The sequence below is a fragment of the Natrix helvetica genome (genome assembly GCF_964273705.1).
Source record: "Natrix helvetica genome assembly, chromosome: 1".
Classification (NCBI taxonomy): Eukaryota; Metazoa; Chordata; class Lepidosauria; order Squamata; family Natricidae; genus Natrix; species Natrix helvetica.
In genome coordinates, this window is record NC_138548.1 from 270908337 (window position 1) to 270932349 (window position 24013).

Here is a 24013-nt window from a genome sequence, read left to right on the forward strand (position 1 = left end):
GAACCACACATCTTTCTACTCAAAACCTTCTCAGAGGTGAAGCAATTCTCGCGAGACCTCGAGAAACCTCACTAGATCCGGCGGAAGTAGGAGCAAGCTCTTTCCGGGCGGCCATAGCCTACCGAGCTGGAGGTAAAGATTAGATGGAGGGATGGGTTTTTGTAATCCGTTGTCATCCGTTCGTTGGCGGTAGATTATCTGTTGTGATTTGTGGGGAAATGCACAAAACGGATAGTCTTTTGTTGCCGCTCCTGTATTTTAAGCAGTAGAAACTTCAGAACGGCATTTCTGCGGCGGCCCTTCTTTCCGCCGATCTTTCCCTCCTTTGGGAGCCTGATGGGTCCGGTAAAATCTGTCCCCTGATGGAGGTTGCTAGGGCACGTTGTCGTCAATCTGCTGCTAGGGTCTTATTTGAATGACTGTACATTTTCGCAGTGTATATGTATACATTGGAACTAGACACTGGTGTTTCTTGTGTCGTGGGCATATTCGTAATGATTATATTTTGAGAGCTGGATGCGACGAAGTTTCATTTTAATGTATGCTGATTAGTATGCATTTAAGGTGACAAAGTTTTATTCTGTTCTATTCAGTGTGGACTTTGTTGTTCAGCCTCAACAAGACGAGAGCTTAGAACAGTAGCTTCAAATCGTTCTGAGGTGCCTTGCTGTTTTTCATTTCGATACTTATGGCCCCACTGCCCCTGGGTTGATATTGGGAAATGAGCTCCTTTCAAAATGTGTCTGCTAGTCGCTCCAATGAAAGTGTTTAAAATTATTTATTTGAAGATCGTTAAGACTCCTGCAATATTTCAGTGTTTAACATCTTATATAAAGTTGCAAAGAAGTAAGGTATTGTGAACATAATGGAACCTATGAATACTTCTGTTTAGGATTTTTTGTAAGTTACATTCATTGTTTTCAGATCACCATCTGAACTTTTTACTTTTAAGAGACATAATGGCAAATATACATAGGAAGGTTAATTATTGTAGGTAGAATAATATTTACCAAAGACAATAAGGTATTTCATGATTTTGCTGGTCATGTTGATAATTAGAAATACTACACTGAAGATTCATAAACCTCAGACCTATATAGAGAGCATATTGTAGGACATTGTTAGAGCAGGAAAGAAATAGTTTGCATATGTTTTATAAACTGGCATTCAGTTGTCATGTCCCCACACTGATGTCCCAGATGCAAAAGTAGCTTCAAGTTCCCATAGATACAAGTGATGTTACCTACATATTCTGACAATAATATACTCTTGTCTTAAAAATACTACAATTATATCTGCCCAAAGTCCAGTTGGTGTTACCATTTGTTTATTTACTTGATTTTTATAGCCTTCCATCTCAACAAGTGACTCTGGACTGCATACATCCTAAAATATAGAAACAAAATATGTTGTAACAAAAGAAAATAAATATATATGGTCACCAATTAGAACTATTGCCATGGATGTTAATACAGCCAAGAAACAGACTTTTAACACATTTGTGGCCTAGGCACACAACCAAGTCTTTGTGGTCATATGAAAAGCCAAAATGATTGGAGTCATCTTAATTTCTGACGGGAAAATGTTCATAGGGCAAGAAGGCACTTGTCCTGGTTCACTCCAGCTGACATTCTTTGGTAGATATGGCCTGTAACATGTCCAGCCTGCTGGACCAAATTGGATTGGAAGAAACAACTGGGAGAAGATGGTCTTAAACCATGAAGGTCTTTAATAGTGATAACCAGCACCTTGACTTGCACCTGGAAGCAAACTGAAAGTTGCAATCTTAATATATTTCTTAGTGAATGTTTAATTTCTTGATGTGTGTTTTCTCCAGTCAAAATGAAGTTCAATCCATTTGTGACTTCGGATCGCAGCAAGAATCGCAAACGGCACTTCAATGCTCCATCTCATGTTCGGAGGAAGATCATGTCTTCACCCCTGTCCAAAGAATTGAGGCAGAAGTACAATGTTCGCTCTATGCCCATCCGAAAGGATGATGATGTTCAAGTATGTAAAACTCAATTTCTTCTATGAATAATAATGAAATCCATAAGCAATTCAAATAGTACGATACAAGGGGGAAAATAACTAAGCACTACATAACAGGTCCATAAATCACATAAATTGAGCTGCCATACTACTTGTGGAAGACACAAGTTTTAACAGCCTTCTGGAAGGCTAAGGTGATTTGGGCTATCTGAATGTTCCGTAGGGCAGATACAGCAGCAGATAAAGCATTATACATTCATTTATAGTGAGCTCATTAAAGCAGAGTCTCTGAGTTAAAAACCTACCTTCCCAGGTTTTTTGTTGCTTGAGGTTAACTTGCTATTTATGTTAAGACTGCCAATGGACTCAACCCTTGTATCGTTATTATTTATACCTGCTCTTTCTTCCACTCCATTCCCAGCTTTCACAATTTCTCTCAGTCACAGCTGCTTTAAGGAATAGTAAACAGGTGATAACATTAGTTCCATCTAAAGCAGGGGTGTCAAACTGGCAGCCCAATACAGGCTACATACAGCGGGGCAAAAAAGTATTTAGTCAGCCACCAATTGTGCAAGTTCTCCCACTCAAAAAGATGAGAGAGGCCTGTAATTGGCATCATAGGTAGACCTCAACTATGAGAGACAAAATGAGAAAACAAATCCAGACAATCACATTGGCTGATTTGGAAAGAATTTATTTGCAAATTATGGTGGAAAATAAGTATTTGGTCAATATCAAAAGTTCATCTCAATACTTAGTTATATATCCTTTGTTGGCAATGACAGAGGTCAAACGTTTCCTGTAAGTCTTCATAAGGTTGGCACACACTGTTGCTGGTATGTTGGCCCATTCCTCCATGCAGATCTCCTCTAGAGCAGTGATGTTTTGGGGCTGTCTCTGGGCAACACGGACTTTCAACTCCCTCCAAAGGTTTTCTATGGGGTTGAGATCTGGAGACTGGCTAGACCACTCCAGGCCCTTGAAATGCTTCTTACGAAGCCATTCCTTCATTGCCCTGGCGGTATGTTCGGGATCATTGTCATGTTGAAAGACCCAGCCACGTTTCACCTTCAATGCCCTTGCTGATGGAAGGAGGTTTGCACTCAAAATCTTACATGGCCCCATTCATTCTGTCCTGTACACGGATCAGTTGTCCTGGTCCCTTTGCAGAGAAACAGCCCCAAAGCATGATGTTGCCACCCCCATGCTTCACAGTAGGTATGGTGTTCTTTGGATGCAACTCAGCATTCTCTCTCCTCCAAACACGATGAGTTGTGTTTCTACCAAACAGTTCTATTTTGGTTTCATCTGACCATATGACTTTCTCCCAATCCTGTTCTGGATCATCCAAATGCTCTCTAGCAAACTTCAGATGGGCCCGGACATGTACTGGCTTAAGCAGGGGGACACGTCTGGCACTGCAGGATCTGAGTCCCTGGCGGCGTAGTGTGTTATTGATGGTAGCCTTTGTTACGTTGGTCCCAGCTCTCTGCAGGTCATTCACTAGGTCCCCGCGTGTGGTCCTGGGATTTTTGTTCACTGTTCTTGTGATCATTTTGACCCCACGGGGTGAGATCTTGCATGGAGCCCCAGGTGGAGGGAGATTATCAGTGGTCTTGTATGTCTTCCATTTTCTAATTATTGCTCCCACAGTTGATTTGTTCACACCAAGCTGCTTGCCTATTGCAGATTTAGTCTTCCCAGCCTGGTGCAGGTCTACAATTTTGTTTCTGGTGTCCTTCGACAGCTCTTTGGTCTTCACCATAGTGGAGTTTGGAGTGTGACTGTTTGAGGTTGTGGACAAGTGTCTTTTATACTGATAACAAGTTCAAACAGGTGCCATTGATACAGGTAATGAGTGCAGGACAGAGGAGCCTCTTAAAGAAGAAGGTGCAGGTCTGTGAGAGCCAGAAATCTTGCTTGTTTGTAGGTGACCAAATACTTATTTTCCACCATAATTTGCAAATAAATTCTTTCCAAATCAGCCAATGTGATTATCTGAATTTGTTTTCTCATTTTGTCTCTCATAGTTGAGGTCTACCTATGATGCCAATTACAGGCCTCTCATCTTTTTAAGTGGGAGAACTTGCACAATTGGTGGCTGACTAAATACTTTTTTGCCCCACTGTATATCACATACAGGCCATGCTCACCCCCGGCTCCATGAAGGGGGAAAACGTCACATGACAGCAACGTGACACCATGAGTTTGACACCCGTGATCTAAAGCATACACTATTGCCTTCAAGTCTGCAGGGGTTCACTACAACTAGTGTGGTTACTATATTACGAGTGTATGAAATCATGTTAGAACACTAGGATCATTTACAAATCATTCTTGCACTTCCTGCTACTAAAATTATTAACATTTTAAGTAATATATTAAAATGTAATTTATTAAAGAATAACAGATATCTTTATTTCTAGGTTGTTCGGGGCCATTATAAAGGACAGCAGATTGGCAAGGTAGTCCAGGTATATAGAAAGAAGTATGTTATCTACATTGAGCGTGTACAACGTGAGAAAGCTAATGGCACAACTGTACACGTGGGCATTCATCCTAGTAAGGTGAGTTTTAGTCAGATGATTATTTACACACATATTTTATAATTATATAATGTCAATTATTACTAATTTCAAAAATGCATTGAAATAGTTGTACAAAAGCATAATAAACCATGATACAGGATAAATTAGTCTTCCCCTCTATTTTCATCAAGGGTTTGCTGCCTAGCAATTCTGAATTTTTGAAGTTCATGTGTGGGCATTAGGGCATCCATCTTTCACAAAGTTGGTGTAGAAAAATAGTTAATTTCTCTGAAACTATTTTTTTAGTATTAGTCAAACAGTTATTCTACTTGGGATTTATGACTGTACATACTAAGTTCTGAAATTAACTAGTCCTCAAGTAAGTCCTGGGTAGTACTTGGATGGTGGACCTTAAGGAAAGTCCAGGGGTGTTAGACCTAGAAGTTAAAAAAAAACATTCCAAAAGAAGGCAGTGACAAAATCAGTCCTGTACTGCTGCCAAGACATGCCTGTGAAGTCACCAGAAATTTGAGATTTCCTCTAAAGGGTGGGGTGGGGTGATGATTACATTTTATATCTCCAGGTTTCTCTTTATGTTGAATGTGTTTTGAATGACATGCTGATGTGTTTTGTTGACTTACTTTATTAGCAAGTATTATTCCTAGAAAATGTAGTTAGTAAGAATAAGATAAGATGAGACTGAATTCAAACATAATTTCTACTACAAGAAGAAATTGACTAATCTGTCTACATAATGTTTGTGTAGATGAGAAAAGGCAGCAAGAATACATTTTTGTTAATTTATTTCTGTTTATAGAAATTATAGTGCCACCAATGCACTGACACATTTTTAACCAAATCATTGTAATTCCTAAATTTTTCTGGATCTCTATAAAATAATGCCATCTGATTTGAATCCCATGATATGAAACTGAATATATGATTCAAATAACTGAGAGAGTAACAATAGGCTTCCAAAGAATATCATTATTTTTGATGTTTTATGATAAAATAACAAGAGTAAATCGTAAATTTCTTACTGCAGTATTCCAGGATCTGTGCAAGCCTAACATTTTAAGAACTGCTATATTCTAAAAATGTTACCATTGTTTAAAATAGTTATGACTTGTTTAAGTGAATTGTCAGTTTACATGGTATGTGTAATTTTGCTTTTTTATTTTTTACGTTCTTGGAATCATACTTTATAATAAAGATTTGGAATAAATCTCTTATATGGACCTCAGAGGTTGAAAATAATCATTTCCTATATTCCTCTAGAAATTCATAATTGAAAAATTTGTTACCGTAGTTCCAGACTATAACACGCATAAGATTCTCCAAAGGGAATATTGTGTTTGGGTCTTTTATGCGACTTTGTTTGAATTCATTATTTTCATTGTTCCCATCAAGTGCATTATTTTCAGTTCTTAAAAGCTTGGCCGGATGTGCTATCTTGGCATTGGGAGAAGATGGTATAGATTGGTATGGGTGGCATGATAGGTGGTGGCAGCAAAAGGCAGGGCAATCAAAAGGGGAGAAAGGCAGGTATCACGAAAGACTATCAAGTGCCTTAACAAAATACACTACCAAATACCTATCGTGCCACCTCAGTAGGAGAAAGAAGACAGTAAAAGTCAGCATAGGCAGTAGAATGCAGGGTGGCCAAAAGGGCAGAGGATGGGGGAAGTTGAGGGAACAGCAGGATGGAAGAGAAGTTTTTGCTTAATGACTGCAATTGGGGTAACCAGAACTGCTATTGCTAAGCAGTTTAGTGATGTTTTACCTAACAACTGTTTTGATTAACAGTGGCAATTCTGGTGCTAGTTAGTGTTGTTAAGCTGGGGGAGGAGGGGGGGGTTACAAACTACCTCCAAGACAAGCTAATGCAACATTTTTTAAAATGAGCAAGAAATCTATAAATATGAACCAGTTATTTATTCTATAAATAACTTATGTAGTGAATCATTCATACTTGAAATATGTAAGGAAAATATAAATTATTTGCTTTGATTCTATAGGTGGTGATCACAAGATTAAAGCTGGACAAGGATCGTAAAAAGATTTTGGAACGCAAAGCAAAATCTCGCCAGGTTGGAAAAGAGAAAGGAAAATACAAGGAAGAAACAATTGAGAAGATGCAAGAATAAAATGGACTTTTTTGTCAGATCCATTAAAAATTCAGTAAATTATATTGTATCAGTGTTCTTATTTATAGCTTTTATAACTTTAGCATAATAACAAAAAAAATTGCAAATTAGGGAGAAAAAGTTTTTCCTTTTACGAAAAGATAATACATGGATGCAGAAAATTTGTAGGAGGGAATTCATGCTTGAAAGTGAAAACAATGTTATTAGACATTAACTTCCAGTGTTATTTTTCAAATCATTTAAATTAAGCTAAGAAATTAAGAGAGCTACTATGCTAACATCCTTAGTTCATAAATAAATAATTAACAATATTGAAAATCTAGTAGGGATAGTGCTTCTACAAGGAGAAATCTACAGCATCCTTTATAATATGTGAGCAGAGAACATAATGGTGACTGATTATTTTCATTGGCAAAATCCTAGTTACAAGTTGAATACAGACCTGCATTCCTTGTTGGTTAAGGGCCAAAGTCTCATATCCAGATGTTCTGCTTTAACAATTGAATTTGAAACATCTCCCCTCTGTTCAGCATTGCCCATCCTTCATCTGTACCTATTACCTTAGATTTGTAGATCACAGACTTGTGGATATTACTGTGCATTACGAATCTCTACCACTCAGATGCTCAGGCGAACCTCATTTCCGTGTTTCATTTTCTGCCCATTTTGCTGCAGTTCCTGTCTTAAGCGGGAAAGGAACGTGGGAAATAGCCTTTAAAGCAAAAGCAGTTTTTCAACTCTGGCATGAGGGAGGGAAAGAAATCTTAATTAGCAAGTGTATTTCGCGATGAAACGTCAAACGTTAAGATAGAGTAGTTAGCAGCCACAAACGATACAGCCATGATCACGTGGGGGGAGGGAGCTGTGACAGTAAGAGGAACCACAAAGCTAGGTGGCGAGTTGCAAGCCACCGGGGCAGTTGAAGGAAAGACCGTCCTGCGTTTGGCCTAAGAAGGTCACTACGCAACAAACAGAATATATAATAGACTACTAGAAAAGCTCCCAACCAGAAAGACCCTCGCCCCCCACCAAGGAGGCGCGAAAAGATGCCTTCCGCAGGCCCGTCCTACGGCACCTCCGATTGGCCAGGAAGCCGAGGCAGGCGTGGCTATCGAAAACGGGGTGTCGATCGGCCGTAGCGCTGGTTTTAGAGCCAGAGTCGGTGAAAGGAGGCAGCGATGGCGTACGGCGGCCTACTGGTGCCCATCATCGTCATGAGCGTTTTCTGGGGGTTGATCGGCGGAGTTTTGCCGTGGTTGGTCCCCAAGGGCCCTAACCGGGGGTAAGTGGCCGGGGGGGGAAAGGAGGACGTCAGGGCGCGCCGCGGAGAAGGAGGGCGAAGAGAAGAAGACCCCGGCTTCCCTTCCCCCGCTTTGGCCTGGTTTGCCTGCCCGGAGAACGCTTGTTACGGTTCCGGTGCCGTCCCGGGGGGCAAGAAACGACCGGGGCTTCCTCTTGCTTGGAGAATCACCGCAACGCAGCTGCCTTTCCTTCTCTCTCCCCTCCCCCCCCCCCGCCGTTTCCCCCCAATGTTGTCAGCAGGTCCCGGGGTGGGTGTTTGTGGGTTGCCTCTTAATCACGATAACCACCACCACTACCCCGAGGGTACCCCGCTCTCTCGGCGGACCACTTGGACTTTGGGGTAGGGGAAGGAATCCTGTACGTGACGAGGCCCTTCCTCGGAACATGGGCTTCTGCGAGGCTGGCTGAAAGGGGCAGAGAAAGGGGCAAATCATAAACCACCACAAGACTGTCAGCATCTTGTGATGGTTTATTATTTTTTCAGGCTGCTCTTTAATTTTAAGTTCCTGTTCTTACTCCAAGGGGCATGAGACAAATGTTCCGGTTAGTTCTGTCATTTCTATAGCCTACTTCTGTAAGGCTAATCGTTGAATATGAATGGCATTGTAGGTAACTTCCCTTTTATCGTTGTTCTGAATTCTTCGTTTTCCTTTGACAGCATTAAGTCAAAACGTGATTATCGCTTTTCATTTATTTTAAATCTACAAAGCGCTTTTTGTTTTAAAAAATTGCTAAGTGGAGATGGATGGAAGGAATGGAACAACAACAAAAAAAGGGAAAACTGAGTGCTGCGTAGATGATTTGAACTTCAATTGTCATAATCCTTGCCCAGGAGGTGGTTGATGGTGGTGTTAGTAGTAGTAGTAGTAGTAGTAGTAGTAGTAGTAGTATCAGGAGAGGTTGTAGTTCAAAGGATCTTGAAGGTAAGAGATTGCTGCTCCCTACAATTAAAGCAGAAAAAAAAGAGCACCATTTGCAGTAGAGCAAAATAAAATTAATGTGCAAATTAGGAAGCTATTTTTTGCCACTAGAAGGCAGGCTTCTGAGAAAGGTAGGTTCAAAATTAGGCTGCTTTGGATAAGAAGACACCACTATTCTACGTGTAGACTTAAAAAGAAGATAACATTTGGAGCAAGAACTCCTTGGCAGTTGTCAAAGAAGAAACAGGTTCTGAGGCATTCTGGCCCAAAATTACTTGGAGCTTTTGCAGTAACTTCAGTTGAGAAATGTACTGTAGATGAACCAATATAGAGTTGTATACTTCTTAACACAGTTGCAGTTCCTGAAGGCCACCCAATCTACTTCTCCAATTGATGTTTGAGGAAGGGATGAGTAAATGCCCTGATTTGCCTTCTCCAAGGAATATCTTAGCTGGTCTGTGGCGTAAAGTCTTGCACTTCATGTGTTGCATTGGATTTAATTACATTGTTCTTAAGTGGGTTTTATTTCCTTGAATTTGTAGAACAGAAGTCTTTGTATGCTAAATTGCCACATGACTGTCATATCATAGATAGGTATATTGTGACTGATCACTTTTAATAAACATATCGGTTCAATCTGTGACTATATTTTATTAATAATAGATAACACAATGAATTTAAGAAAATAATCCAAAGTATAACAGAATAACAAAGTTGGAAGGGACCTTGGAGGTCTTCTAGTCCAATCCCCTACTCAGGCAGGAAATCATATACCATTTCAGAAAAATAATTATTCAGTTTCTTCTTTAAAAATTCCAGTGTTGGAGCATTCACAACTTCTGGAGACAAGTCATTCCACTGATTAATTGATTTAACTGTCAGGAAATTTCTCCTTAGTTCTAGGTTGCTTCTTTCTTGGTTAGTTTCCATCCATTGCTTCTTGTCCTGCCTTCAGGTACTTTGGAGAATAGGTTGACTCCCTCTTCTTTGTGGCAACCCCTGAGATATCGGAACACTGCTATCATGTCATCTCTAGTTCTTTCTTTCATTAAACTAGACATACCCATTTCCTGTAACAGTTCTTTATAGGATTTCCTTTTTGGCACAGAAAATATATAAGCTTCCAAAATGGTCATAACTACTTTTCTATCAATGCACAGGCCTTCATAAAATTCACTAGAAAACAATAATCATAGTTAACGGATTAAAATAATTATTTCAGTGTACAGTATTTTCTTTTTGTCTTGAATAGAATTTGAATTCTGTAGCTGAATCAACTGTCATCTGTTCTAACTGTAACCTAATTCAATGTGAGAATGATTGTTTAGATCCATGATGGCGAACCTATGGCACACGTGCCACAGGTGGCACGCAGAACCATTTGTTAGGGCAGACGAGGCGTTGCCCTGTCAGCTCCAGCGCACCAGCTAACTTCGGCCTTCTTTTGAACAACGCCCTCCGGAGGCTTCAGGGAAGCTCCTGAAGCCTCCGGAGGTGGAGGGGGGAAGGCTGTTTTTGCCCTCCCCAGGCTCCTAGAAAGGCTCTGGAGCCTGGGGAGGGTGAAAAAAGCGTGCCAAAAGCAGGGGGGGAGAGCACACGTGCATGCATGCTGGGGTCACACGCATAGCATTATGGGTATGGCACGCCCACACACGACCCCCATGCACTCCCCCTGCTTTTGGCACGCAAGCCAAAAAAGGTTAGCCATCACTGGTTTAGATGCTTGGCAGAAATATTAAGATGAATTTTTTTTAAAGGAAAGCAAGCTTACCTAGCCATACTAGTGGTTCCCCGGTCTTTTACTTATGGAAATCAGCAAAAAAAATATCATTTTTATTCCCTCGTAGGAAGTATAATTTGAACTGAAACTTTTCCTGAAAACGTTGTTCTTACCATTGCCATGGCACCTTTCATATAGGGTACTCAATCTCTTATAAACCCCACAAATAACAAGGAGATAATTAGGTTGGTCCTGATCTCTATGGCAAGAATAGCTTTCCGTTAAAATTGCATAAATAATTACTGGCCTATAATGAAAATACTGACTTTGCAATTTCTATTTAGAAAAATATTTTTATCTCCAAGTGCCAGATGTTGAATAATATTTGCATAAGCTTCATCAGTCTTGGAAAAGAATGACTAAAAATTCTCAGGACATATTTTGATGCCCTCTATTCTAAACAAACTCTTATTCATAAGGCTTTGCAAGCAGTCCTTTTTAATGTAATTGGAGTATTGATTTTTTTGTAAAAAAAAATCTGTTTCAGGAAAACTACTGGAACAACAGCCAAATCCATTTTGGTGCAATGGATAAAACTGGGAGACCATAAGTTTTAGTCCCACCTTAATCACAAAACCAGCTGCGTGACCTTGGCCTAGACACTCTCAGACAGTGACAAAGCACTTTTGAAATATTATAAAACTGCAAGTTGTCAGGAATCAATGGTGACTCAAAGACATCTGTAATCACTGGATTATATATGATAATGTCTGAAGATTTCATGTTTTAAAAATGTATAAATTCTTCGGCTTATATGAATGGACAATATTTTATTATTTTGGATAACTTATTTTGCTCTAGTTGGGAAGGTTAGGCAGCTAACTCTGATAAATATACCTGCTATAGTTGCTGAGAATTTATCAGCCATACGATATGGATGCCTTTGGCCTCTCATGGCAGGTAGGCATATATGCAAGGTAGTTTTTTTTTTTAATGAGAATGAGGAGAGGCAGAAGAGAAGCAAATCCCAAATTTGGAATGGTGGCATTTCATTCTTTGAAAACATGGTAATGGCTGAAAGATTGAGTTGTGGATCTAAAAGTTCCTCACAGCAGAATGAAAACTACGGTACTGTTGGAACAGGTTTCCCATTCTTTCCCAGTGATCTGAATTAGAGAGTTTGGAAAGACTCTCGAATTCCAAACTTTCATTGTACATTTCATAGAAGTTGGCTGAATCCTAACGATTCACTTACTGTAAATTTACCATAAACATGGCCTTGTTTACTCTGAGCTATGATTATGGTATTGATTTATCCTGAAATAACCTAATGTAATCTACAGTACCCTACATATTTTAACATTTAGGAACACTTTGGAAAATTATTTAATGATTATATCAGTATCTCACTTGTGTGTAATAAGATTAGAGAAATATCTTTTTCCCTTTTTTTTTTCTAATGCCAGTTTGTAAACACGACTTCTATTTTATTAGCCATCTTTCTTCTTTCCACAGTGTTATTAATACAATGCTGGTGATTACTGCTGTGTGCTGCTACCTATTGTAAGTATTAATGTTTTATTCTATATGTGATAAAATCTATGCTTTAACTACAACATACCATATTTTGAGTTTAGTGTTTTGATTGTGGAATGGGAAGACTTGCATCGTAGTGGATAATGCAAGAAAATGTGTATATGACATTAAGTATTGATCTGTACATGTTGAGACATGTATTTTTTGTCATTCAGTGTTTTAGTTATAAAAAAGGCAGCATAACATTGATGGCAAATATATACTTATTAATGCAACTTGTTCATTTTTTAATATTACCTACTTTAGTATTATTTCTACATATCTTTATTTGTTAAGTTTAACTATTTTAGTAGGATTCTATATCTAGATTATGTAGTAGGAATGAAGGCTAAGTGCTTTTTTGTTCTATGGTGTTAAATACTTTGCAACAATCTGTGCATTTTAATAAGCTATATCTTCTGCTATTCTTTAAATTCTCTGAATAGTTGCAGAAGTGATATTCCTGAATACTGTGATAATGAAAAGAGTAAAAACAAGCAAATAACCTGAAATATTATTGTGTATAGCAAGTTTTTCTAAGCATTGGCCTTCATCTTGCCTTTATAAACTATGAGTCGTGTTTATTCCTCAACAAGATTTAACTTGCTGTAGCTTGAAGTAGCCTAGGAGATAGAAGTCCTACATAACTTGTTTTTTATACACACGTTGTACTTATTTATGGTTCAACAAACCCAAAGACTCATAAATATGAAGCTATGACCCCAATGACTTTTAAAAATGCTCTGCATCATGATTTCTCTGTTTTAATATTGCATTGAAAGAAAGTCCCTGTATTCCTTATCATTCACTCTTAACAATTGTAGATTAACGTATGAAGGATCATCGGCCACCATTTTTGAAGTACTCAAGAGATTTCCGGATCTACCTACCTACCAATCTACTTACCTACCTACCTACATACATACATGCATACACATATTCACACAACATACACCTATAGTAATATTAGCCATTTTTATAGATTTTTTTTCTTTTAGGCAAGCCTATTAGCAAAAGAAGAAGTTATAATATCCTAAGTTCTTGGCTACCAATCTATCAGATAATATTTAAAATATTTTGTGTACAGCCAATACAGTGTTGAGAGATTGTGTTGGTAATAAATACGGATTTAATAGACTTGGAAACATGATAGGAAATGTAAGTTTCAGAAGATATGTGTGAATTCAGCATAGTTTACACCCATCTATCTTGGTAGGAACACCAAAGCTAACATATGATATTTCCCCTCTTCCCTATTAGTTAAGCTAGTGAGTATGAGAACCCTGAGATTGTCAGCCTCTCTTTTTGCTTGCAAATGAATTTACCCAGTGGCTTATCCATTGCAATAGACTGGAACGAAGGGGCTGTTGCATTCCTGGTCTGGTAGAATCCAGTATGTATGAGGGGGAAATGACCATCCACCCACCCCCATTTAATTCCCCAAAAATTGTACTTACCGTATCTGTAACAATGGCAGTGTCCAATATGTCAGTGAGAGTATTCAGTTACCCATCAAAAACATCTGGAGCCAGGTCTGTTATTTGAACTTGACTGTAGTAAGCGGTAAACCAAGTAGGTCCTTGAATGCAAAAAGTTGCCTTTATATTATACTGAGCCTAAGCATCTGCTTTAAACTACAGTGATAGCGAAATGATAAAACACAAACCTGTCACTATTCATAATTTGATTTCAATATTGCATGCAAGTACATATATCACAGTGTGTGTGTTGTATTATCACAAGGCATTTTTGTTAGTTACCCACCCTCTGCAGCCGTCTATTGTGACTCAGACTATTGATATAGCCAACTGATACTATTATTGATATTGGCAGGCAACAACTTGTTTGTATTTATTTAAAATAAAACTTCAAAATGCTATGAATGGAACCTTCTATATTTAACTATGTATGAACCTTTCGCCTACATCAACTCAGTGCTTTGAGCAGAATTTTTCGGTATATGGTAATTGTGTTATCTATTGAAAAATTTCAAGATCTACAAAACAATACCATATCATATAGTGATTCTGCAGCATAAGTTACTTGCCCAAGGTAGTAATTTATTTATTGTATTTATTTAGCAAATGTTTATTTTGCAAATGCTGCCCATCTCACAAATGAGACACTAGGCAGCAAACCACTACAAATATTTGAAACAATTATAAACAACTATTAATGACAAACAACAAATAGAAATAAGACTTTAATAGTAAAAAAAAGGAGAAGTTACATTGATGGAAAACATGCTGAAGTTTTTCAGATTAAAGCTCTTCTTTTTTCTACCACATCACCTGCTTTTTTACATTTCATCAGTGTGTTCTGTACATTAATTTTATACTTTATAATTTTAGAAATAGAAGTCGTGAAACCAAGAAAAAAGGCAAAGCTTGGCTAGCTTGGGGAGACCAACATTTTTCTCAGAGGAAAGCAGTAGTGCCTGCTGTATAATTCATTGCTACTAACCCAGGTTTGCTCATGCAGACACTGGAGTCAAGCTGAATTGAAAGCAGGTGTTACATTTGAAGTAGAGGTATCTTTATTAAACAAATATCATTTAACATGGTATATTTATGATGGGTACAGCTCATTTACACAAATATAATTTCAGATAGTTTTCTACAGTTTATGAAAGCAGGGCAGGCTGTAGTACTTCACTGGCTTGAAGTATCTGCAAAGTAATGATTGCTCATTCACAATAGAGAGCATGCTTGCCCAACCTGACATCTTCCAGATGTGTTTTGGAGTACAACTCCCCAAATTCTCAGACACCAGATCTAGAAGCCACCACATTGAGAAAACTGGCATAGAGGAAGCCAAATACTGTCTTCTAGTATAGAACAGGATTACAACTCTTTGTGTGACTGGAAACCTAATTTTTAATGCTATGGAGTTATTGTATAGGTGAAAAATTAGAATATCGTGCAAAAGTTCATTTATTTCAGTAATGCAACTTAAAAGGTGAAACTAATATATGAGATAGACTCATTACATGCAAAGCCAGATAGTTCAAGCCGTGATTTGTCATAATTGTGATGATTATGGCTTACAGCTCATGAAAACCCCAAATCCACAATCTCAGAAAATTAGAATATTGTGAAAAAGTGCAATATTCTAGGCTCAAATCAGCTAATCAGCTGATTAACATAACACCTGCAAAGGGTTCCTGAGCCTTTAAATGGTCTCTCAGTCTGGTTCAGTAGGAATCACAATCATAGGAAAGACTGCTGACCTAACAGTTGTGCAGAAAACCATCATTGACATCCTCCATAAGGGGGGAAAGCCTCAAAAGGTAATTGCAAAAGAATTTGGATGTTCCCAAAGTGCTGTATCAAAGCACATTAATAGAAAGCTATGTGGAAGGGAAAAGTGTGGAAGAAAAAGATGCACAAGCAGCAGGGATGACCGCAGCCTGGAGAGGATTGTCAGGAAAAGGCCATTCAAAAGTGTTGGGGACTTTCACAAGGAGTGGACTAAGGCTGGAGTCAGTGCATCAAGAGCCACCACACACAGACGGATCCTGGACATGGGCTTCAAATGTCGTATTCCTTGTCAAGCCGCTCCTGAACAACAAAAAACGTCAGAAGCATTTTACCTGGGCTAAAGAAAAACAGACCTGGTCTGTTGCTCAGTGGTCCAAAGTCCTCTTTTCTGATGAGAGCAACTTTTGCATCTCCTTTGGAAACCAAGGACTCAGAGTATAGAGGAAGAATGGAGAGGCACACACTGCAAGATGCTTGAAGTCCAGAGTGAAGTTTCCACAGTCTGTGCTGATTTGGGGAGGCATGTCATCTGCTGGTGTTGGTCCACTGTGCTTCATTAAGTCCAGGGTCAACACAGCCGTCTACCAGGAGATTTTGGAGCACTTCATGCTTTCTTCCGTAAACGAGCTTTATGGTGATGCTGAGTTCATTTTCCAGCAGGACTTGGCACCTGCTTCACTGCCAAAAGCACCAAAACCTGGTTCAATGACCATGGGATTACTGTGCTTGATTGGCCAGCAAACTCGCCTAACCTGAACCCCATAGAGAATTTATGGGACATTGCCAAGAGAAAGATGAGAGCCATGAGACCGAACAATGCAGAAGAGCTGAAGGCCGCTATTGAAGCATCTTGGTCTTCCATAACACCTCAGCAGTGCCACAGGCTAATAGCTTCCATGCCATGCCGCATTGAGGCAGTAATTGCTGCAAAAGGGGCCCAAACCAAGTACTGAGTACGTACGCATGCTTATACTTTTCAGAGGTCCGATATTGTTCTATGTACAATACTTGTTTTATTGATTGCATGTAATATTCTAATTTTCTGAGATTGTGGATTTGGGGTTTTCATGAGCTGTAAGCCATAATCATCACAATTATGACAAATCACGGCTTGAACTATCTTGCTTTGCATGTAATGAATCTATCTCATAGATTAGTTTCACCTTTTAAGTTGTGTTACTGAAATAAATGAACTTTTGCACGATATTCTAATTTTTTGAGTTTCACCTGTATGTAATTCTATCACTTGATAATAACTTAGTAATATGCCTTCAAGAACTTTTTAATTAGCATTTTTATCTTTCAGAGAATAAAAGGATAGTTATCATCCCTGACTGTTTATAAATCACATTCCTTTCTTTTAATTTTCCTGATACTTCTAAACAGCCATGTTACACTTAACCATCTTACATAAACAGCATCTCAGTCTATATGTGTTTATTTAAGTTGTGTGATTTGAAGAATTGCAGCACAACTGTGAATAGAAGTTCTCCCTAGCAAGTGATAGTAAGGTATGAGATGCTCAATTTAAATCTTTGGTTATTCTATTATTAATAAAACATGTAAAAACAATGTCTAAGTATAAAGCTTAGGGTGAAGAGCTGCTTAAGAGTTGAAATATAATGGTCATGCAATAATTTTATGTCTTTCTAACTGCATTTCCTGCTTCAGATTGCCAGCTACATAGTTAAGCTCACTTTTATCCAGTTTTCCATTATGTTATTCAGTTTTAGCAGATAGCATTAGAAGATGGTTGTAGTAGATTTCCCCTTTCCCAATATTCCTACATGCTGATTATAGTTCATAACGAATACATGACTTTGCTTAACTTAATAATCCTAATTTTTGTGCTTCCAATGAAAAATGCAGTATTCAAACAGCAGCTCCAAATGTCACTATTGCTGTACTAATGAGGTTTCTATTGTTCCAGTTATAACTAATTATTTCAATAGATGATGAGTGAAATGTTAAGCAGCTACCTTGCTATCAAGAAATCAGCTTTATCTCCCTTTGATGTTTGTCTTTAGGACCTGTATTTTACATTAAAACAAAAAAAGCAGATATTGGTAACAAATTCTTGCTTTTATTTTATATATAATATTCCAGCAACATATTTTTGAAACTGCTAAAACTGTTTTATATTGTTCATGGAAACAAAGCCTTAACACGACATAACTGGCACAAGGAGTTCTTCCTCTTTTCTTCATACCCTGCCTTGGGCAATGAAAGACTGTTGGAATATACTGAAGTGAACCCACATGAAAGCTGCAAAAGACAGTACTGACATTGTCTAGAATTGCTCTATTTGCAGCGTGGATCAGTTTTTCTTGTGTCCAGCGACTAAATCTGTTTTTCAAGTTATAATATCTTCCATGTTCAGAATAATTTAAACTAACTCTTGAAGGGTCCTTGGTGCTCTCGGAGCTTGCTTGTTTTCTTGCAGACATTTTATTACCCAAACTAGGTAACATCTTCAGTGCTAGTAAAGAGTGGGGTTTACTCTCTGTTTATTCTAGTGACTCCCCTGTCAGTGTTAGTAGGATGGTTTTAGAGTTTCTTTGGTTGGGCTGCTTATTCTTGGCTCATTTCAACAGTTCCTTGATTAATTGTTTACTAGATTGTTGATCTGACATTCATCTTGAAGTTGATCTATGCTTATCTGGATGCTGATTGCTGGTGTAAAGGTGTTTGGGGTTTTTTGTTCCCTTTGTGGCTTAATGATTATCTCTTTTACACAGTATATAGATATTCTTTATGCCCATGTGGCTATTGATGGAATTTGTCAGAGTGCCAGGCTTCTAGAAATTACCTAGTGTTTTTGGACTTGGCTTGGTGTAGGATGGTCACAGTTTCCCAATTGAAGCTATGGTTGAGTCTGTCCATATGTTGTGAAATCAAACAGTTTTTGTCATACGTTCTGTCTGCTAGTTGGTATTCACGGATGTGTTTTGCCAGTGTTCTGCCTGTTTGTTCTACGCAGTGGTTATTGCAGTCATTAAACGAACTCTTGCCTAAAAGAGCTGTGAGAAATCCAGGGTAATTGGGAAACTGGGTAACTTGTCCCTGAATAACATGGAAAGCTGTGTATTAGTCATGGTATTTTATTGGGGAATTCATGATAATGTACTGTGCAGTATATTTGTGTTTTTGTGAGTATGCTTTTCCAAACGCCTTGAGTAACACTAGTCCCGGTATTCAGTACAACAAAAAGAGTCTGTTTACATTTATTCAGTCTCCCACCCGCAATCCCATTTGTTTTTGTAAGCTGCTAGGAATGCATTTTCATTTTCAAAATAATCAATTTTCGGAAAACATTTCCTACATTTTTGTCATAGAATCTCTGTTAGTTTCAAAGATTACATTCCACAGTTGGTTGGAAAGAAGAATTATAATTAACTATGGATAGGAATTAAAGCCCTGTGTTTGCTTATGAACTAAGCATAGACCATAGAGTGCATTCCAAGCTTTTTGATGCTGCACTACAGCAACTGATAGGAAATAAATATTGCTAAGAGCAGAGACCATACCCTGTAGAAAACATTGTCTTTATCAACAACTTCTGAAGGACCCTCTCAATTTTTAAAAAAATATAAATTGATCGAAATACTGACTTAGGCAGCCATAAGTAAATATTTACGGTGGTACTTGCACATTATATGGTAAGAAGATAAGAAAACATGAGGGTTTTTTTTTTCTATAAAGGACCACCTATAATATTGTGCTACTAGAGGTCCTACCAATTTGATGTAGGTAAATATATCTATAATGTAGCTGTCTATCCTGGTGTCCCTGCTGACTAGCAGTAAAATAAGGAAAATGCTAATGTCTCTTAAGGTCCTATATTTTGTTTTAAAGGTTAGACTCATTTTTGTTTAGTTGTTTAACATTAACATTAGAGGGGGAAATTAATTAACAAAATCTAAAAATAATTGATCTTTGTATCTGTCTATGGTTGCTGTTATTTTATCCCCCATCTGATCAGTATTTTATTTTCTGGTGCAAGCATCCAGGTTTGTGTGGAATTTTCCATGACTGCCAAAGCTCTCTGCATTTATAGCAGCTCCCATTACAAAGCTGCTTTGCTGTTTCTCCTCCTTCAAAAGCATTCTAGAAATAGCAGTTAGATGTACCTTTGTGTTCACAAACCTGTTTTGTATACTGAACAATAGTTCAGCAATAATTCTCTACAGTTTAAAGAGATTTTAAAGTCCATTTTCAAATCTGAATTGTTAAATGGAGTGATTCAAAAACAAATGTATTGCATTTTCCTCTGTGCTTTCCATTGTGAAAAATGTTTGTGTCTTAACCATGACTTCTGTTTGGCTAATGTGACCACTGCTTTGAGAAGGAAGGTCATGTATATTGTAATATGCTGCTGTAATTTCAAAAGTTCTTAAGAGCAATTTTGCATAACGTTATTAAAATATGTGAGTATAAGTTTTTTCTTTGCAAGAGATATATGATAAAAATAATTAATTTTTCTCTTGTGTTTTTTTTTTTGTATCTAAGGCAAAAAAATCACCAGTAGAAAGGTGGCATACAGATATATACAGATTCTCTCTTAAAATATTAAAAGAAGATCTTGAAAAGATTTTTTTTAAACTATAGAAACAGAAAAACTAGAAAAAGAAAGGGTAAAAAAAGATAAAAGAAAAAATGAATAACAAAAAAGAAAGATATTTTAAAAAGCAAATTCTGATCATCTTTGTAGCAATTATAGACATGGTAATTACCATCTCCACCTTCTCATTTACATATCATAGTTTCCTTCTTTCCATAAACAAACCTTTGTAATCAATTTATTATTTATTTATTTATTTACTGAGCGCTCCCAAAATCATTTCATTTTTTTCCCCATTCTCAGCAAGAAAGCTATAAAGGAAAGATACCTTAAAAAGCGAATTCTGATCATCTGTGTAACAGTCATAGATATGGTAATTACCATTTCCAGCCTCTCATATTACTTATCATAGTTTCCTTCTTTCCATAAACAAACCTTTGTAATCAATCCCAAACCCGCTTCATTATTTCCATTTTCAGAAAAAAAATCTACATATAAAGTCTCTATATAAAGGAAAATAAATGTATATGTTCTCAAGGCAGAACACATTTACTTAGAAAACAAATACAAGATAACTTATAATTTGATTAATAGGTATACACAGGTCATATATGTAACTGCTGTGATGCTAAAACAGAACCGTATTTCATTAGAAGAAATTAAAGAGGTCTACAACAAAATATTGCAGTTTAGAGTCCTCTTGCCAACTGTGTCCCTCTCGGTAGCATTCCTTTCAAATTCCTCTGAGGTTCTCATTTTGTATTTTTTGTCTGAGCATTCTGTGGCTGCTTGAGATACTTATTGGCTATTTTCAGAAGCAGAACAGGGAAGACTTTTTTCTTTTTCCTTGTACTTCAGCAATTTTTCCAAGCATGTGCGATGAAGTCATTTGGCTACAAAACATAATTCAGAATATAAAACTTGAAAATTTGGTAGGGGAAAGTTGTTGGGATGTTGAATGCGATACATCTTTAGTTATATAACATTTTATCCCTTTTAAGAAAATAGTAACAAAAGGATAATTGATAGGATTATCTATTCCTTGAAATGAAAAGGGGCATTTTCTAAGAAATATATCCTGGACTTCTAAGTAAATCCTACGACTATTATAGACCTTTTCTTTTGAAATTATAGTTCTGTTAGTATTTGTGTAGATGCTAGACTTATTCTATTTCTGCCTTGTCAATTTTTAGCCAATTCTTTAATAAATCTGCTCTTATTTTGCAGCTGGCTGATTGCCATTCTGGCTCAATTGAACCCACTCTTTGGACCACAGTTAAAAAGTGACACAATCCTGTATCTGAAGGAACAGTGGCCTTAACCATTACGTCTTTTCCTATGGCAGTATATGAGCTAGGTAAATGCCATTTTGTTCTTGTTGGTTTTCACTATATTTATATATCTCTTTTTGTTCAAGGAGTGAATATTGTTCTCCATGTTCCATCGTTATTATTATATAGTTTTGTGATTACTTTTGTGTATGTGTGCAGCATATCTGAGATGACAGAACATAAACTGGGAGCTCAAAGCAATAATCTTGCCGAGTTAGGATAGTTATTGCATAAGATGAAACCAACTCACTTTGCTGAAAAAAATAATAATCATAAACCTTGTTTTTCCTAACAACATTATTATGTAAGTGAAAAGACTTAGCTTTTCAGGCTCCTTCTAATTTTGATTAAAGTTCATCAGACTTAGAAACTGGAATAGAATTGGTCACTGATTAAAAGAGGTTGGAGAATCGTCCAGTGATAAAAGGTTAATTATAGAAGGTAAAGGAGAGGACTAATGGAACTAACTAGAGGAATTGGTATTCTGGTCAACAGATAGAACAGTTTTTCTTTAGATCTGTTGACAGATGACCCCAAAATAGTGTGCTATACGAACATAGCGACTGTATAATATAAACTAAGATTGATGTTTATGTGCAGCTCATGGACTAAACTAAAACTTTTTTGTACCTGTTTCATAGCCACAATAAAATAGATTTCCACTTAGAGAATTTAGTAATGGTTAATTTTTCATATTTAATTTTTCTTTGATTCTTCCTTAATATTATTACTTTTCATATGAAAAATAATGGATATTTTCTTTTACATTACTGAAAACTATTAATAGCATGGGTCCTTTTTGATTGTTGGCAATATCTGTGTAAACTGAATTCTAAATGTCATATTGACATACCGTAGAAGACCTTTACTACATACTTACAGAGTTATCAAAGAGAACTTCAAAAAACAGGCAACCCAATTTAATTAGGTTGTTTATTGAGCTGTATTCTAATTATTCTAAGCCACAGGCAAATCAGTCCCCTTTCTAAAGCCACCATATGTTATTAATTCACAAGTACTTTTATTCATTGCTATTAGCAAGACTACAGTATTCATTTTATTTGCCTTTTAAATACGAGACAGAATAGAAAAGCAGCCATATCACCTGTACCTAAAGTGCATTGTATGGGATATGAGCAAGTTTTTCAGGTCTAGAAGTTAGGGAGTACTTCATGGGGAAATTGGGAGCTGGGTAATATTGTTGATCATTTGAGCAGAAATGATTTTGGGTGTGGAATGGTGAAGTTTGCCACACAAATATGATTACAGAAAGGATTATACCAAACCATGAATCTGGTTCCTGTTATAACCAGTTTAGTTTAGAAAGCTATTTTGCCTTTTACTGATTTCCTCAAATATCTATTATTTGCTCTGTTGGAAACAAGCTGAGGAGAGATGTTATGCTTTTAATTATTCTCCCACCCCCTTGAGACAAAGCTTTGGTGTTTTCAAATCAGACATGGAATGAATTTGGGTGATGACTCAGGATTGGGGGTGTAGATTTATTTCCTATTTAAAATTTTAGTAGTTCATAAAAGTCAGGGATCATACTGTGCTTTGCAAAGAGAAATCTTACACGATGAAGCAATGATCTTTGTCATATTTGTTATGGTGAATTTGCTCTTGCCAAATAACTTTGACTTGGAAATAAGGGAGTGTCAACAAAAGATTAACTAGGGTCTCAGTCTTATTAGTCAAAGCTAGGTTCAGTTTTCATTTTAGACAGCTTCTTTTTTAAAAAAAGTCAGCTGGCACCTGACTGTTAATTAATATTCATATATTGCCGCATTATTAGCCGGACTAGCAATTGTATTGAAACAAAAACTAGTATTTCAAGACCCAAATGATACTGTACATTAATGTAAAATTTTATTTGAACTGTTGCAGTATCTTGAATATTGAAGTTTTATATCAGTCCCTCCCTCTGGAATCTTATAATTGCTTGACTTTTGGATTAAAATGCTTCTGAAATAAATTGTTTTTCTTTCTTTATAGGTTATGATAAAGTTCCTTTCATTGAATGATGCCTTTACTGTATTTTGAATCAATCCATGTCTACCTTAATGCCTCTGTTCCATTATGAAGAATATTTAACTCAGACATTTTTCATACTCCTGAAGTGCCTAAAGGGTATTTTGTACCTGATTTCTGTAAAAATTTTGCTTGAATTTCAAGTGTTACAAAATGTTCTATCATTCCTATGATGGCTAGGTTTATTGACAATACCCTATATCTCACCAAGAAAACTTGGAATAAATTTCTATTCTGCTTACTTTTCTGGCTTGACTCGGGATGTTATTTATGCATTAATATATAGAAACATAAGTTTTGAATCACACATTTATGAATTCATGACTTTTAGAGTGCTATTAGTTTTATTCAAATCTCTCTCTGTTTAGTGACGCTTATCTAGGCTATTTCCTTGTAATTTTATTGATGATATACTTCCTCTTGCAGATATACATGCACATTCAGAAAACCTAGATCTCATGTCCAATATCTTCTCAATTTTATTTTCTCAGATTTAATTTAACTAATTCCAGGGCCTAAATAACATAAGATACGAAAATATGAATACCTACATTGGATTTGTAAAGAAGTACAGCAGAGACCTGTAAAACTGCCCTAAAGTCCGGTGTAATAATGTCTAAGTTACAAATAAATGTATTTGGTCAGG

At 37.0% G+C, this 24013-nt stretch overlaps 2 protein-coding genes across 2 annotated transcripts; both read left to right on the plus strand.

Moving 5' to 3' along the window:
- Positions 1-6709, plus strand: RPL26L1 (ribosomal protein L26 like 1). Its single transcript, XM_081942283.1, has 4 exons — positions 1-132; positions 1838-2010; positions 4419-4559; positions 6539-6709. The coding sequence occupies exons 2-4, from the start codon at positions 1843-1845 to the stop codon at positions 6665-6667; spliced, it is 438 nt and encodes a 145-aa protein (XP_081798409.1). The 5' UTR covers positions 1-132; positions 1838-1842; the 3' UTR covers positions 6668-6709.
- An 894-nt stretch (positions 6710-7603) lies between these two features.
- Positions 7604-23608, plus strand: ATP6V0E1 (ATPase H+ transporting V0 subunit e1). Its single transcript, XM_081942298.1, has 4 exons — positions 7604-7949; positions 12125-12172; positions 21233-21362; positions 23332-23608. Exons 1-3 carry the CDS (start codon positions 7846-7848, stop codon positions 21324-21326), a joined length of 246 nt encoding a protein of 81 aa, XP_081798424.1. The 5' UTR covers positions 7604-7845; the 3' UTR covers positions 21327-21362; positions 23332-23608.
- Positions 23609-24013: the final 405 nt, after the last annotated feature.

Excerpts from the sequence above, each read along its gene's own strand:
- RPL26L1 (XM_081942283.1), top strand. The coding sequence starts at position 1,843 with ATGAAGTTCAATCCATTTGTGACTTCGGATCGCAGCAAGAATCGCAAA. Across the intron at positions 2,011-4,418 it reads GAAAGGATGATGATGTTCAA|GTTGTTCGGGGCCATTATAA; the intron begins GTATGTAAAACT and ends CTTTATTTCTAG. Across the intron at positions 4,560-6,538 it reads TGGGCATTCATCCTAGTAAG|GTGGTGATCACAAGATTAAA; the intron begins GTGAGTTTTAGT and ends TTGATTCTATAG.
- ATP6V0E1 (XM_081942298.1), top strand. The coding sequence starts at position 7,846 with ATGGCGTACGGCGGCCTACTGGTGCCCATCATCGTCATGAGCGTTTTC. Across the intron at positions 7,950-12,124 it reads CCCAAGGGCCCTAACCGGGG|TGTTATTAATACAATGCTGG; the intron begins GTAAGTGGCCGG and ends TTCTTTCCACAG. Across the intron at positions 12,173-21,232 it reads GCTGTGTGCTGCTACCTATT|CTGGCTGATTGCCATTCTGG; the intron begins GTAAGTATTAAT and ends CTTATTTTGCAG.